Source organism: Sebastes umbrosus, chromosome 7, assembly GCF_015220745.1.
Source record: "Sebastes umbrosus isolate fSebUmb1 chromosome 7, fSebUmb1.pri, whole genome shotgun sequence".
NCBI classification, from domain to species: domain Eukaryota; kingdom Metazoa; phylum Chordata; class Actinopteri; order Perciformes; family Sebastidae; genus Sebastes; species Sebastes umbrosus.
The window spans coordinates 7,783,355-7,800,287 of record NC_051275.1 but is presented as its reverse complement, the minus strand read 5'-3'; the positions used below and the strand labels follow the sequence as shown (position 1 = coordinate 7,800,287).

General features: G+C 41.0%; 1 protein-coding gene across 4 annotated transcripts in view; it reads left to right on the top strand.

The window, feature by feature from the left end:
- LOC119491139 (alpha-2-macroglobulin-like) overlaps positions 1–15,395 on the top strand; it is a 49,480-nt gene extending 34,085 nt beyond the window's left edge. For 3 of the 4 annotated variants that reach the window (XM_037774839.1, XM_037774838.1, XM_037774837.1), the window contains exons 15-35: positions 1,410–1,559; positions 2,442–2,582; positions 2,694–2,787; positions 2,905–3,055; positions 4,116–4,341; positions 6,340–6,466; positions 6,647–6,768; positions 6,854–6,905; positions 7,239–7,322; positions 7,505–7,681; positions 8,332–8,407; positions 9,416–9,572; positions 10,007–10,081; positions 10,379–10,541; positions 10,638–10,825; positions 11,606–11,818; positions 12,921–13,039; positions 13,199–13,289; positions 13,410–13,478; positions 13,554–13,659; positions 15,052–15,395. In XM_037774839.1, coding sequence (XP_037630767.1) covers positions 1,410–1,559; positions 2,442–2,582; positions 2,694–2,787; positions 2,905–3,055; positions 4,116–4,341; positions 6,340–6,466; positions 6,647–6,768; positions 6,854–6,905; positions 7,239–7,322; positions 7,505–7,681; positions 8,332–8,407; positions 9,416–9,572; positions 10,007–10,081; positions 10,379–10,541; positions 10,638–10,825; positions 11,606–11,818; positions 12,921–13,039; positions 13,199–13,289; positions 13,410–13,478; positions 13,554–13,659; positions 15,052–15,146 — 2,676 coding nt within the window. In that variant the 3' untranslated portion in view covers positions 15,147–15,395. Of the gene's footprint in view, positions 1–1,409; positions 1,560–2,441; positions 2,583–2,693; positions 2,788–2,904; positions 3,056–4,115; positions 4,342–6,339; positions 6,467–6,646; positions 6,769–6,853; positions 6,906–7,238; positions 7,323–7,504; positions 7,682–8,331; positions 8,408–9,415; positions 9,573–10,006; positions 10,082–10,378; positions 10,542–10,637; positions 10,826–11,605; positions 11,819–12,920; positions 13,040–13,198; positions 13,290–13,409; positions 13,479–13,553; positions 13,668–14,053; positions 14,093–15,051 lie in introns of those variants that run through there. The other variant, XM_037774840.1, reaches the window with a different exon arrangement.
- Positions 15,396–16,933: the final 1,538 nt, after the last annotated feature.

Here is a 16,933-nt window from a genome sequence, read left to right as displayed (position 1 = left end):
GGACTACAAACGGAAACCAGAACGCTTGTCCGTAGTCCACGGATTCTGCATTCATATGCAGATATCTGTTTCAATTCATTTCATTAACCCTCTAAGACCCACAATAGACCATTTTCTTTGTCTTTTTTAGGGGGGTACATGGAGTCTTTAAGGGGAGATAGCAGGTCAGCAGTAGATGTCACATAGAAGTGGTGTACATCATCTGAAAGCTGGGAACCTGAAGATTAATTTGAGATGCAGCACTGTGTGTCAAATTGTTCTAGTCATCAATACGAAATAAACACAATTTAATTAATTTATTAATTAATTAATTAAAATACATTTTGAAAGTATAAAGTAAGGGCTTAGAACATTATGATAGAAGTACATGACTTCCATTCCCACGCTCTATTATGTCTCATAAGTTGTTGCAGCAAATTTTGGGTTGATACCATTTGTTACACAGATTTGGTGCTAAATTTTTACCATTCAAGAATTCATACAAATTAGGAATAATCCCTCCAAAATACCACATTAAGACAGAAAAAGCCATGCTGTGATTTGGTATCAAAAACCTTTGACATTTGGAGATTTCTGCAAAAATTGCATTTTTCTGCAATTGGATGGCGAGCACTTCTGTTCTGGAAACTGCTCAGAAACCCCCTTATTGTCAATCTAGCTGGGACAGCCATCTATCCTCTGAATGGTCTAGGTCTCTAGTTTGTGGCTGTAAAGTTTCATGAGGTTGTGATTATCCTAGAGGTCATCACAGGTCATTTTATACAGTGATGTCCAAGTTAAAAAAATGATCTCACTACAATGAAATGGCCACTATGGGGACTAACATCATCACACATGAATACAGTTGAGCTCATTGAATCAACAAGAGTCTCAGCTTTACAGTGATACCCAAGTTATGTAATTCCAAGACTGTTTAGGGACCTCAGTATGCAGAAATATTCAAATACACCATTTTAGAATAGAAGAAAATAAAACATTTATACTGCATGCAAAAACCTGCATGTGATTATCATAAAGTGGGCATGTCTGTAAAGGGGAGACTCGTGGGTACCCATAGAAGCCATTTTCATTCACATATCTTGAGGTCAAAAGTCAAGTGAACCCCTTTTAAAATCACCATGGCAGATTTTCCTCCCCAAAATTTAGCCTAACTGTGCAGCATTATTCCTTAGATTTTTGTACTTTCATATGATATCTGTATCTTCACTCTAGCTCTAAAACTGAACCTCCTACAGCCTCTGAAAGACGCTAAAGTCGGGTCTCAGAGAGTTAAAAGGGCCCTATGATTAAAAATCAATCAGGGAGATGTTTTTTAGACTAAAGTACCACATTTGTGTGAGGTTAAAAAGATCATTGGGTTCTGCCACTAAAGTCCAGATGGTGGGATGTGTCTTTTCTGTGTGTGTCAGGTGTCACTGGAGTTTTCTCCGTCCTCAGCTGTCCCTGGAGAGGAGACCACCCTGCGGGTGATGGCCCAGCCAGACTCTCTCTGTGGGGTGAGCGCTGTCGACCAGAGCGTCCTCATCAAGGAGCCAGGGAAGACTCTGGATGCAGACAAGGTAACTGCTAGAATCAACCACAAATAGATGCATACATCATTAATGTTCCCTCTACATAATCTTTTGCACAATTAACATCATCAGTCACGCAGAGGTTACAGTTTTTACTCTGCTGCTATTTCCTTGTGTCATGTTCATTCTTTCTTCCTTTTCTCCCTCACATATGTGAGGTGTATCGCTGCACCCGATTAGACTGTTATCAGGCCATTAAACGGGCGTTATCAGTCGCTATAAGCACCATAGATGTGGGTCATTAGGGGCCTACTCCACCTACTATGTTGTGAAAGTGAAACTTCAAAGACACGTTCGAACACGTTGTAAAACTGAATGAAGGAAAAAATAAAAACTTCTTTAGGTTTAGGAAAAAAAAAACTTCTTTAGGTTTAGGCAACAAAATACAACTTCTTTAAGTTTAGGCAAAAAAAACAACTTCTTTAGGTTTAGGCAACAAAAAACAACTTCTTTAGGTTTAGGCTTAAGTTTAGTGAAAAACATTGTGTTTTGAGTTAAAATAACTACGAACACGAACACAACTACACATTGTTGGTTTCACACGTGATGCAAACTCCAGTCTCCTAGGTGAAAACACTGTGTTTTGTTTCCCATCCATCATCCCCGACATCCACCCCTTGTGGAGTTTCACACTGTCTATACTACAGTGCCTGGCTTCCTTTTCTGCTCCTGTCATAATTACTATGGTTGCTAGAGGTCGCTGTCGTGTTCTTTTATAACTTCTTTCAGTGATCTAGCATGTGAATAGATGATAAAACCTACTAGTGGGTGTAGTAAGCCACATCAAGGCACTATTTTGACAAATATACTTTACATCCACGTTTCAAACATTTGTCACTTTATGGCTTTGAACCATACTTTTCTTTTCAGATATTTGACTTGTTGCCTGTCAGAAAAGCATCCTTCATTCCATATGACGCTCAAGATCCTGTAGAATGCTTGCATGTGAGACCGAGAAGATACATTTTGCCAAATCCCGATGATAGCCATGATGCTTTTACGGTTTTCCAGGTACTTCCTGAACATAAATGAATGTACAATATAAAGAATATACTAATATATTTTGTTGTTGCACATTTAATCAACGTTTCAGTGATGCCTGTATGTTGTTCTATCATCTAGAATGTAGGGATGAAGATGGCAACAAACTTGGTTATCCGAGTGCCTACATGCCTCAAGTTCAAAGGAAGAGAATACCACCAGGGCCACAGCTTTGGTGACTAATTTTTTTGCTCTATCAAGTGACACATGCTAAATATTTACCAGCATTAGAACATGTCACTGTGTGATTGCTTTCCTCTGCTTCTGATGGAACATTTTGCTTTATTTTCAGATACTAGGTATAGAAATTACGGTGTTCCTATGGTAACCATGAGGCTAGTACAGTTCAGTTCTAGGGGAGGTGGCTATTCTGCTCCTCCACCAATAGTGACCGTCCGCACTTTCTTCCCCGAGACCTGGATATGGGACCTGGTGGAAGTTGGGTGAGTTTTTGCCACGAAGGGTTTTGAATGTCATGAAATGAGTGTATTTGAGTGCATTTTTGGGCGCAAAGAGAATGTGCACTAGAGTCCTTCTCTCTGACTTCCTGCTGTCCCCCTGTACACATGAATGGCATGAAAATAATTTACTGAAACTTCTCCTCTAGACTTTTTTTTATTTTTTATTTAACCTCATGGCTCAAAGAGTCATTTTAGGATGTTTGTGATGCTTAGGAAACTGATTTAATTATTAAGAAAATTGCCAGAATTTCTTAAGCAACATGGAACCCTGTATTACAAATTTCTTTGAGTTTCTGACTTTCTGAGATCTCAAGAATGCAGCTTATGAAGCAATTTCACATTTAGAATTTTTTTTTAGTAGGGATCATTCACCGATCTGACTATTTCAGACACAATACCGTTATCGATACCTGCGCTTTGGGTATCAGCCTATATCGAGTACCAAGCCAATACCAGTGTTTCATTAATACGCTGTATGCCTCACTGTGTGGAAGTGACTGGAATCATTCTTTTATGTGTAAGGCAACATCAGGCTTGACTTAAACATTACTTTCCTAACTGTTTGAAACAAAATGTAACAAATAAATACATTGATATTTAAGTATTTAATTGTTCTTTATTATTAAAATAATAAATCATACACCAGCAACTTGGTAAAACATCTTCATAATTAACAGGAATTATAATTCAAGTGTAAACCTTTTTAATGCAGCAACTTATAGGTCAAAACTTAAACAGGAATTTAAATACAGTATATAATATGTATAGTATATAAACTTGAAATGGAAGTGTATAGATCGGTCCCATTGTCACCAATATTTGCTCCAGCTATTTGAGTCAGTATCAACCCGATATCCGATCCAGTATTGGTATCGGTGCATCCCTAATTTTTTAGCTCACAGTAACTATAATGTGCCGTTGTTACTGCAATAAAGCCTACGTATTAATCATCTAATAACAGTGTTTTTCTTTGACTAATCTGAATCATGAAAATACATTTTTCAAGTTCACAGAATGTGTCTCTGTGTATCTGCTGATTCAGAGATTCTGGAACAAAGGATGTGTCCCTCACTGTCCCAGACACCATCACCACCTGGGAGACGGAGGCTTTCTGTCTGTCCTCTCGGGGTTTTGGCTTGGCTCCTCGAAAAGAGATCACCGTCTTCCAGCCCTTCTTCGTCGAGCTCAGCCTGCCCTACTCCATCATCCGAGGAGAGCACTTTGAACTGAAGGCAACCATCTTCAACTACCTGACCAGCTGTATCATGGTAATGGATGTTTTCACATCACCTAAATGCTAATATCAGCATGCTAACAAGCTGATGATTGGCAGGTGAAATGTTTACCATATTCACCATCTTGTGCCTCATTTCCACTGCATGGTTCAGCTTGACTCGACTCAACTCACTTTTGGCTCCAGGTCCTTTTCTGTATTTTGTTTTCTACTGTGAAGAGTACCCCCTCAGTATAGGCGGAATTCTAAAACTGCCGTGACATCATCTTCAACGCGACACTCGCTAAATCATTTCATCGGCAACCAGACAGAGGAAAGTCTGCACTTCTTCAAGTGTATGCCGTAGTTTTGCAAGCTGCCAATTTTTAAAATCTGGGTTGAATGATTACAAAAATTGCGGTCGTTATTGACGGTAGCTTGGCTATTTAAAAATGGCGAGTTTGTGCAAGATGTCCCGTGTGGCACAAGTGATGATTCTCTCTAACCAATCAGCGGTCTGCAGTGTTTTAACTCCACCTTTTAGTATCAGCTCAGCTCACTTGGAACCTCGACCGAGGTGGTATTAAAAAAAGGACCAGGTAATATCCACTTTTGCTAATGGAAGACCAAAAAAGAGCAAGTCAAGTTGAGTAGAGCTGTGCCGTACCATGCAGTGGAAATGCTGCATTAGTTTAGTGTGTTAAGATACTATCATGTGCTAAGTAGCATTGAACACAAATGACTGATGGGAATGTCATTAGTTCTACATATTTGAGACTGGACAAGAAGACTGAAGAGATAAACACAGATGATTCCCTCATAAATTGTTCTTTTATGCTGATGATCTCCTTTTATACATGTATGACCCCAGTGAATCCAAATTTATTTTACCCAGTCGTTTCTCATCAAACTGATTTGAATAGATAATGACTTTACCCACTACCTTTTCAAGGTGGAATCAAAGAGACTTTTAAAGCATTGTTGAAATCATAGACTTTATATAACAAGTGGACGCAGTCACTGTGACGTCACCCACTGTGACGTCACCCACTGGTTTGTGGACTACCCTTTTGAACGGTTTGAAGCCTCAAGATTGGCATTTTGGCCGTCGCCATCTTGGTTTTTTGGAACCAGAAGTGACCATATTTGGATGAGAGGGTAGAGCTGGGGGTAAATACTGGAACGGATGGTCCAAAGGATAGGAAAGCCTATTGATTAGGGGTAGGAAGCACATAGGAAGCACGTGCAGAATCGGGTAAGCGTCCACTCTAGCATGAGGGCCCGGCAGGGCCAGGTACCGTTGCTAACCATGCTAGCTAGCATCTGTAGTTCATGTTAACTGTGATATTAATGCCAATTAAGAAGCAAATTTTAACTAGAAAAAATCAGACTTGTTTGTAATATACTTGCTTGAAAAGAGCCAACTCTGTACAGTGTCTTTTAGTACAACCCGAACTCTGAGCAATGTTGTGGTAGCGACCTGTCAATCACAAGGTAGCCCCGCCCGAAGCATACACTAGTTTATCAGCTATTTAATTATGAGACTATGAACTCATTAAGAAAATGTTTACGGAGGTAATTAATCAAGTGAGAAGTAGGGTCCTTTTCTCATAGACTTTTATACAATCAGACTCCTTTTTGCAACCAGTGGAATCGCCCCCTGCTGGCCATTGGAAATAATGCATGTTTAAGGCACTTCTGCACTGGCTTCAATTTTTTAGACCCAGCGGTTGCCCCTTGGTTGAAACCTGGAGTTGATTACTGGTGAACTTTACCCATGTACAGTATCTCTTGCGGATCCTGTTAACTCACTCATGATGACAGACTTACCAAGGTTCTTGTAAATATTTGGAATAATCCTAATTTTCTTAACTAGGTCAGTTTTTGAACTACTTGATCATTTGATGTCTGCTGTTATTTGGTACAAAAACATTTGCAAGATGCACCTTCGAAAGGTCAAAATGGTGCAGCACTGTGCTGCAGTTTGAATGGTTGTTTGCATTTTTGCCATAAAACTCCAGTTTTGAAATATATTGTGGTCTTTCTTGAACAGGTCAATGTGTCTCCAGCCCCATCCTTAGATTACACCCTCACCCCCCTCTCTGGTGACCTGTACACATCCTGTTTGTGCGGCAGTGAGCGCAAGACCCTCAGCTGGACCATGGCCCCCTCATCCTTAGGTGAGAGTCATGCTTTCATCCACACTGGTGGGAAATGTTAGAGGCTACCAAGGTGGAGGAACCCTTTTTCATCTCTATGAAATCAGTGAGATCCACCTCAGTGACAAATTGTTTGGACACTTTTAGAATTAAAAAAAAATCTTAATTAAGTCTCACACCGTGTTCATTGATCTTTTTTAGGGGTTATGAATGTGTCAGTGACTGCTGAGGCCGTGGCATCCCACACATCATGTGACAATGAGATTGTGAGCGTGCCAGAGAGAGGTCGTATCGACGTGGTCACACGATCTCTCATAGTAAAGGTTGGTACCTTAAAACAAGATGACAAAAGTTTATCTATTAACAAGATGGAAACTCTGGAACTCACATAATTTCCATCCCTCTCAGGCTGAAGGAACTGAGATGACAAAGACCTACAACTGGCTGCTCTGTCCAAAAGGTCAGTATGTTTTACACCAGGCACGGCCCATCAAACAGTTTGAAAAAGGACAGCCCAATGCTATAAGTTAAGAGGAGGTAGATTGCATGTCAAAAATGTAATGTAATTCACTACTTAGTTTAATTGTGATTATGCTAATTGTGTTTAGCGTAGGTGTCTCAGATTATTTCAATGTCATTACTTGTATACATTTTATCAACCTAATGGAAGAATCCCCAATTTTGTGGCATATCTTACTTCCAGTCTGACCTGTTTCAGTACATGACCAACTAACCATCCGTTAAATCTTTGTTTTAGTGCTGAGCTGAGTGTTTGTTCTCTGTCTGCACACAGGAGAGACGTTGACAGAGGAAATAGACATAGAACTCCCTGAAGACGTGATTGTTGGATCTACCCGTGCTTCAGTATCAGTCCTGGGTAAATTTATACATTTGTTTTTTTTTGAGTGTTTAGTTGCACTTCCACATGTTAAACTGAGATTTAAGGTGAGCACAGAGAAATTCTCCTCCTCCTGCAGATGAATTTGAAAACAGCCTACGAGTGGTGAAAGGTCAGGTTAGTTACGTATTCGGTCTCAGTGAGTCAGTGTTTTTGTGCAGGTGACATTCTGGGCCGAGCCCTGAACAACCTGGATGGGCTGCTGAAGATGCCGTATGGATGTGGGGAGCAGAACATGGCACTCCTGGCCCCCAACATCTACATCCTCCAGTACCTGGAAAACACACGGCAGCTGACCCCAGCCATCAAGGAAAAGGCTACCAACTTCCTGACCAGCGGTGAGTCTGTGTTTACTTCATATTGTAGCTGAAATATAAACTCAGGCATTTCGGGCCGATACCGACTCAAAGAGATGGATTGGATATCGGTGACAATGGGGCCAACCTGTTCAATAAAATTCTATGTTTAAATACTATATACATTTTATACTGGAATTTTAATTCCTGTTTAAGTTTTGACCAATTAGTTGCTGCATTAAAAAGGCTTACAGTTGAATTGTAATTCCTGATAATTTTGAAGATTTTTTGCCAACTTTTTGGTGCATTATTTATTATTTTAATGATAAATAACAATTCAATACATTTATATCTATGTATGTATTGGTCACATTTTGTTTTACAAAGTTAGAAAATCAATGTTAAAGTCAAGCCTGAAGTTACCTTACAGATAACAGAATGATCCCAGTCACATCCACACAGTGAGGCATACAGCTTATTAACTAAACGCTGGTATCAGATCGGTATCGGCCGATACATAAAGCCCAGGTATTGGGACTGAAAAAGTCGGATCGGTGCATCCCAACCCAAAATGTTGTTTTTCTTTTAATCTGTACATTCACACTTACGAAATTTACCTCAAATCATGAAATCAGATCTGACAATGTGTGTTTCATAAATGCTCTAATAAGCGTGTTTCTATTGTGATACAGGCTACCAGAGACAGCTGAACTACAAGCATTATGATGGTGCTTACAGCACATTTGGATCAGGAACAGGAAACACTTGGTGAGAACATTACTGACCAATCATCCACTAAGATTAATTATGGTGTAAAATATTCACTACGTCGTACAGTCATACCCTTTATACCAGTGATTCTCAAAGTACGGTCCGGGGACTCCCAGGGGTCACATGTCATTGGGTCCACGGAATTTTTTGCTATGAATTATAATATTATGCTGTATTATTAAAAAGTACATATCTACAGATGGGGACCATTTGCACCAAGAAAACTAGCATATTGTGTCCATTACCACCACCCACGTTAGCTTCACTCAGGGTGCAACAAACTGTTCCTGCTGCTGCTTAGCTTGGCTTATTAGCCAGCTAGCTAGCTGACTAGCATGGAGAAATATTTGAGTCAGTCCACATCGACAAGTGACGCTAAGCCCAAACTAGCTAAATTGAGAAAATATGACGACAGTTATATCGAGCGACAGCCGAGCTAAAGCAGCATCTGATTACAAAGCACCTGAATATCAGGGCAAAGCAAAGTGGTGTTAACGTGGTTGAAATGAAAATGTGTTTCTGTTTATCACTATGAAACAGGTCGGATGTATTTAGGCTGAATTGTTTCAGAATACAAATAGTTCCAATGGCATCTAAGAGTGCAAATGGTAGTAAGCATTATGGTTAATCGCTGTTACGATAATGAGGGGTCTTTGGAAGATTTTTCTACCATTTAAGGGGTCCCTGGCCCCAACAAGTCTGAGAACCCCTGCTTTATACTATAGTGATGAGTAGATGATGCAATTACACTTTGGAGCACATTGCTCCAAAAATCATGTGATTTTACTCATTCTATTATCACTCATAATAAGTTCTTCACAATAATAACACCAATGCGCTATGTGAACACAAGCATGTTCAAGTATTTATAATTAATACATGAACTGCACAAATATTATGTTTAGTATATTGTGGTAATTATCGTGAGACATTACACAGATCAAGTGCTTCCTCTTGTCTTATTTCATCAGTTAATATCTAACTTTGTTTTAATATCCTCCTCAGGCTGACTGCTTTCGTGCTGAGATCGTTTGCCAAAGCGCAGTCGTTCATTTACATCGACCCAGCAAAGCTCGAAGAGTCTATGGTTTGGCTGACAGATAAACAACGAAAAAATGGCTGTTTTGAACAGTCAGGAAAGCTCTTTAACAACAGAATGAAGGTAATTAAAGTCCGTCTGGAGTTTCTATGAAAATGAGGTTACATGTTGATCTTCACTGCAGCAGTAGTTAAACACAAATGCACCATCAGGACTTTCATTCATGGCTCAGTAGTAGCTAATACCAGCCTGTGGCCCATTTCACGAAATGGGCGACATGCAAGCAGCAATTTGCAGCATGAAATAATTCCCCCTCATATTCATTTTAACAGGTTTCTCTTATCAAAACAAACGCGATAATGGCGACTCATGCAGGATTATTTGAGAGTCCCGTGGGACTCACAAATGTATTTGCAAGTCTCCGAGTGACGACCCTTTGTGAAACAGGACACGGCCGCCATTTGCAAACTGCTCAAAATGACTTCTGTGAGTGTGGCCCTTGGGTGTTGGAGGTGCAGTGATGATCTGTGTGTCTGTATGATGCTTCCTCTCTACAGGGTGGTGTGTCTGACGAAGTGACCCTCAGTGCCTACATCACTGCTGCCTTCTTGGAGATGAAGAAGCCCGTAGATGTGAGTAGACTCCTTTCACTACAAACATCTCATGCTGTTTTAACTGTAAATTGCTTGATGGAAAGAATTTACTTTACAACATATACACAAACCAATAACTTTTACACTGACAAGTAAGAAATACAACTATTAAATACTTGACAAATCTCCCTTTAAGGTACATTTTGAACAGATAAAAAATGTGATTCATTTGCGATTAATCGCAATAAACTGTGAACAATCATGAGATTAATCGCGATTCAATATTTCAATCGATTGACAGCCTCAATTATAATGTGTGCTTTTAATCTGTTCTAGGATCCTGTGGTGAACCAGAGCCTGTCTTGCCTCAAGGAGTCCACCAGTGACCTCAGCAACACCTACACTACAGCTCTGCTGGCATACGTCTTCACCCTGGCAGGAGACATGGAGACCCGTGCTCACCTTCTGAAGCACCTAGACACTGTTGCAATACAAGACGGTGAGTCATCCTCCTAAAGGAAATCATTCTGGCTTCATTACTGTGAATGAAGCTCACCTTGTGCCTGTTTGTCTGTTTGTGGATGGCTGTTTTTAGGAGGGTTCCTCCACTGGTCTCAGACAGCAAAAGACACGTCAGCCTCCCTCTCTGTGGAAATCAGCTCCTACGTGCTGCTGGCCAAACTCAGCGCCGCTCCTACAGCTGAAGACCTGGGCTACACCAGCAGCATCGTTAGATGGCTGACGGGCCAGCAGAACTACTATGGAGGCTTCTCCTCCACACAGGTACGGGCAGCCCAAACAGCATAAAGCTGGACTTTGAATTAAACGTACTGCATTGTCTTCTGGTACAAATATGATGAACAAAGGTCTGTGCAATGCATTTTTCAGCTTATTCAAACTGTTTCATTAACTTATGAAGTAGGAACATTTTCTAAATGTATATAGGAATACTAAATCCTTCAGCTTATCTGACAAATTCAAAATCACATAAGTTAGACATTAGGGCTGTCAAAGTTAATGCGATAACAAAGGTATGCTAAATGCAGTACCTGTGAGGGTTTCTGGACAATATTTGTCATTGTTTTGTGTTGTTGATTGATTTCCAATAATAAATACATACATACATTTGCATAAAGCAATTTTCCCAGTCCCATGTTGATAAAAGTATTAAATACTTGAAAAATCTCCCTTTAAGGTGCATTTTGAACAGATAGAAAAAATGTTTATAAATATTTTAATCAATCGAGCCTTATTAGACACACATGGTTTTCAAAGGACAGCGACATGAGCCCATACCTCAACAGTTTAGTGTCAGTGATTATACCTGACCAAGGACAACAGCGGTGTTATAGCCCTTTAACTACGATTCACATATACTGAGCTTACTGTTTGAATTTTCTTAATTGATTTCTGTATGAAAATCAACAATTAAAACCTGAAATTGATAAAAGTGAACTCCTACATATGAAAGCTGTTGTATGTGTAAACAAAAGTCAATACATTTACATTTGTATAAATTAAAGCACATAAAGTATTCGGTATTTTTGTTTTTGTATGTTGTAGGACACAGTGGTGGCTCTTCAGGCTCTGACTCTCTACTCCACTCTGGTGTTCAGTCCAGAGGGTTCCAGCACAGTGACAGTCCAGTCTCCCAGTGGTGAGATGACATTTGATGTGAACCAGAACAACAAACTGCTCTACCAGGAGAAGCTGCTGCAGGACGCGGCAGGAAAGTACAGCCTGGAGGTGAAGGGCACCGCATGTGCTGCAATGCAGGTCAGTGGTCACTGGAGCTTTACCTGGTTCTCTTTGCTATACATACACCATCCCAAACACTGCTAATATAACTATGCCCTAATGTTAGCAGCTCAGTAAGAATACAGAAAGTTTGGAAGTTCCGTACCTCCATTGCACCTCCACCTGCATTATACTTTGTTTGATCTAAAAATAAGAGGTTGTACCACGGACAGCGCCGTGGGTTAATCAATACACAGCTAAGCTAGGTCTACGGTCGGGGCCGTAGATTCTAACTTGTCCAAACCTCCGTCAGATAAAGGGTCAATGAGAGAGGCAGACTAGACTAATGGTACATTCACACCAAGAGTGAAGCAAACTTTTTGCGCAACGCGATTACATACAAAGTCAATGCAAAGAGATGAATGAGGCGCAAATGACAGTTTAAGGACCCTGTATGTGAATACAGCTCGCCGCCAGGCGATGTTATGAATCCAGACATGACAGCGTTTGGGTTTCTGACATTTCTGGGACTTCCACAAGATGTAAGCTACAAAGCAGCAACAGTGGTTATTCCTTCCACGGTTGATGGCGGAAACGGTGGAAAGAAAAGTTGTTGGTATCTATGGAGACAAGCTCCTTCTTCTCTCCGGCGCATCTAGCACAAATGAACATGAATGATACCAGCAGTACAACTACGCGCGAGTAAAGCAAGGCGAACATTTGCTTTGTTCTTGGTGTGAATGCAACATAACACATTCATCTAACAACCCCTCTGCTCCTACACTCTCTGTATGTATCTCACAATCCTTTAGGAAGGTTAACAAAGAGCATGCTTTTTGGTCATTTTGCTAACAAGGGTGATGACATCCCCCCTCAAATCGCCTACTGGTTGATAGTATGCACAGCAGCCAATGGGGACAATGCATGTGAAAGTTAGTTATCAACCCTATATCTAAGACGACCAATTCAAAGGTAGCTCAATCAGGTTTGATGCTTAAACGCAGCAACATAAAACTAACCTGTGAAAATGGGACACCCTTGAAAACAAGATGGTACTTCTCAAGGCGTAAATCCTGATGCAAAGGAAATACTTGATATTCTTCTATGAATGTTAAACTTTCCTTGTGTACCTCTTTCCCAGATTTCACTCCGCTATAACATCCCAACTCCTCATGAAATCAGCACTCTCAGTGTCGAGATCAAGGCAGAGGCCGACTGCTCCAGCAAAAGACCGAAACTCTCTCTGAAGCTGAAGTCCCTGTAAGCAATCAACAATGCAGATCCACGTTACAGAACAATACTGACATTTTTGACTGCATCTACCAGCTTGAACTAAGTAACTGTTAATGGACGGACGGGAGAATTGTTTACAACTTGGTAGCAAATTAACGTCACATTTTTGTGGTACTTGTATTACAGATATACTGGAAGGGAGATCAGTACAAACATGGTGATCCTGGATATCAAAATGCTCTCTGGATTTGTCCCACAACCAGAGTCTTTGAAGGCTGTGAGTATATATACAGTATACATAGTATATAGTATATGAGTATAACTTTCACCTTTAGTAGAAATAGAAAAGTTTTCATCTCGTTGAGGAACCACCCAGCTGATTATCATCTCCTCACAGCTTAAAGGTGCCCTGCTGGTGGATCGTGTTGAACTAAAGGACGATCATGTTCTGGTGTACATACAGGAGGTGAGAGGAATTCACAGTGAGGAACAAGAGATGATGCTCTTCAGATTTGTAACTGTCATCTGTTTCTTCCAACAGTTAATAAAGGATACACCCATCAACCACAGCTTAGACCTCATACAGGAGCTCCCAGTGCAGAACCTGAAGCCAGCTGTGATCAAGATCTACGACTACTACCAGCCAAGTAAATCAGTCCTCTAAGCGTCTTTTGCGTGGTCAAATCCATTGTTGTCTTCGTATACGTGCGGCAGGCGTGCTCAAATGCGGGACCGACACCGTCACAGGCCTATTTTTCGTTTTTTAGTTCAACTTTTGGAACGTAGCAGCACACACAGCATGTCATGTGACGTGGAACAACCAATCACAGCCGGCAGATATATTTTCTTTCTTTCTTCTGTAAATATCAGTGAAGGATTTATGGTGCTGGAAATCCATTTATTTTTGTTTTGATTGTGTTTAGTTTCATTAGTGAGGCTTCCTGCTAAATCACCGCAACTTCATCATTATCATCATTGCAGCACGCAGGTTTTGGTTGCTTAGTAACAGCGGTCGCAACAGGAGCGCAACTGAGCCCCCAGGAAGAGCGCCGGGCTTTGAAGTAAATTTTGGTAGTGGCCAAACGGCGGTACTGCAACTTCCGTGTCCGTCACGTGATACCATTGGGCCAAAAAGACTTACCCATAGACTTACATTAGGAAAGAGACGACTGTAACTCAACGGATAATTTCTTTTTTGAGGTAAATCAACTTCCCAGTAGGACCACTTGATTAGTCCATTTTTAAATCATTAGGTCCTAAAAGTTGTCATGTGACTAAGCCCCAGACCGAGGGCTGGAGCGAGGGCTGGGAGGCGGGGTTAAAGGAAACGCTACTGCGCCTGCTCTATGGGCCCAATAGATGCGGAACATCGCCGGATGATCCAGGGTACTTTACAGCGGCTGAGCCACTGAGCTACTTTCATAGGAATGAACGGGAACCCGCCTCCAACGCTGCATCCAGCTATCTTTATACATCCATGAGCACAACCTCCAAAAGCACATTTGAAAGAAAAGAAAGCGGCACAGATGGCGTTTTCCGCGAGTTTTTAGACGCAGCATGTGTACGGCCCCTAAACCTCCTTTACAGAGACCACACACTGACGAACTCTGCTCCGTAGTAGAGCTGCACAACAACCTGATCAGGTATTAGAATTAGGGGTGTCACGATTCCAATTCTAAATCGGAAATAAATCGAAGTTAACTTCTGATTTCAACCATCGATAACAAAAGCAGGATTGACGATTTATTTTTATTTACTTATTATACTTTTTTTCCACTACCACCTACCTCCCTGTGTTACATAGAAAATACAGCTGTACTCAAGAAATGACACAGCTCCTTTACTCGTGGTTAAAACTATAAAGGCTACAGCCTACATGCAAGTTTTTTTCAACCTAATTTAGATTTGGAGAATCGTGACACCCGTAATCAGAATAGTAATTTCCAGTCGTACGTTTGTTAAATGTGATAGACTGTTGAACACATGAAGCAAGTTTGACTCTTTTTTTTAAATCTCTCTTCTTCTTTCTTTGCTCTCAGGTGACCAGAATGATGCAGAATACATCTACCCTACAGCTAATGTAAAATGTCTTCACAGTGAATGGTTGTTTTCGTTATTTCTTTCACAGGTTTAACAGGGAAGTGTGGTTAGTCCTCGTGTCATCACTGATTCCAGTATAATTTAAAATTACTCGCATTTTATTACAAATATATTTGATGTACCTTTACACAACGTCTGTTTGTGTAAACATACACAAACAGTTAACAAGTATTTGCTTGTTAGTATTCTGCCACAATCCGTTGCAGCTGTGTAACTACTGTATGTGTCTGAGGTGAAATGCATGCACGATGGACAATAAAATAATTGTAATGTGAAAAAAAAACCTGTTTTTGTGTTGACCTTTTTTCACTGTTCATCTTTCTGCTGTTTATTTAATGTATATGTTTCATCCACAGGCCAGAAGTTTGCAATTCAGCTTAGTGTGGAAGGTGGAAATACGGTTAAAAAAGAAACACGTGTTCTTATGGCTTTCTGAGGAGTCTCCAGTCAAGTCAAACTTTATTTATACAGCACGTCTAAAAACAGCCACAGTTGACCAAAGTGCTGAACATAAAAATGAATACAAAGCGAGCAGCAGAAAGAACAGAGTAAAAACAATAAACATAATGTGCACATGACTTTGTTGCAGAGAACCCAATTATAAAACTGGGAAATGGATCTTGTTATATGGCTGACGGGGCAGCAGAATTATTATGGAGGCTTCTCCTCCACTCAGGTACAGCCTAAACAACTGCATGCTGAACTTATACTGTAGTTCCCCTCCAGACACGTTTGGCTGCTATGATTCATATTTTGTTTAACATGGCAGTATAAGATATATTTTTGTGTGAGAAGGTGTATGAATTATATATTTAAAAGTCTGATGGCCTGGGGGAAAAAACTGTTCCTCAGTCTGCTGGTGAGAGTCCTGGGGGTCCTGTATCCTCTACCAGAGGGCAGGAGGGAGAACAGGCTGTTGTGGGGGTGTGTGATGTCCTTAATGACCCTCAGGGACTTCCTGAGGCACCGCTGGGTGTACAGCTCCTGCAGGCTGGGCAGCTCGCACCCGGTGATGTGTTGGGCCGAGCGCACCACCCTTCCCATCACATTATGGTCCATGTTGGTGCAGTTGCCGTACCAGGTGGTGAAGCAGCCTGTCAGGAGGCTCTCTATGGTGCCCCGGTAGAAGTCCCTGAGGATTTGTGGTTTAAGTCTTAAAGTCTTGTGTCGCCTCAGAGCGTACAGTCTCTGCTGGGCCTTACTGACTACAACGGTGGCATGGGTGGCCCATGTCAAGTTCTTATTGATGTTGACACCCAGGTATTTAAAGGTGTCCACCCTCTCCACTGCTGTGCCGTTGATGGTGACTGGGGGTGAGTGCAACCCCCCCTCCTGTAATCCACGATGACCTCCTTGGTCTTTGAGATGTTCAGGGAGAGGTGGTTGTTCTGACACCACAGTTCCAATGTGGTCACCTCCGCCCTGTAAGCCGTCTCGTCGCCATGGTTTGATTTATGAAGTATTTAATAATCTTATCAACATGGGAGTGGGAAAATATGATGCTTTATGCAAATGTATGTAGATATGTATTATTGGAAATCAATTAACCACATTAGCCACAGGTGCGCCACGTTAGCCATCCTAATGTAAACGCCGATGAATATTAGCGTATGCACGTGCACACACATACACGTGCGCGTGCATGAATGTATGGTACACTTAAGGGTCCCGGTTTGGGTGTTTGGAAACATGGTCACCCTAACCTGACTGGTCCCTGGTTTTCTGCTTGCCATTTCAAACAGGAAACAACATGGCGGCCTGTTCGTAAACGTTCTGTTATTCTGTCTAAACAATCCACCAAAATCTACTTCTGAAAAGCGA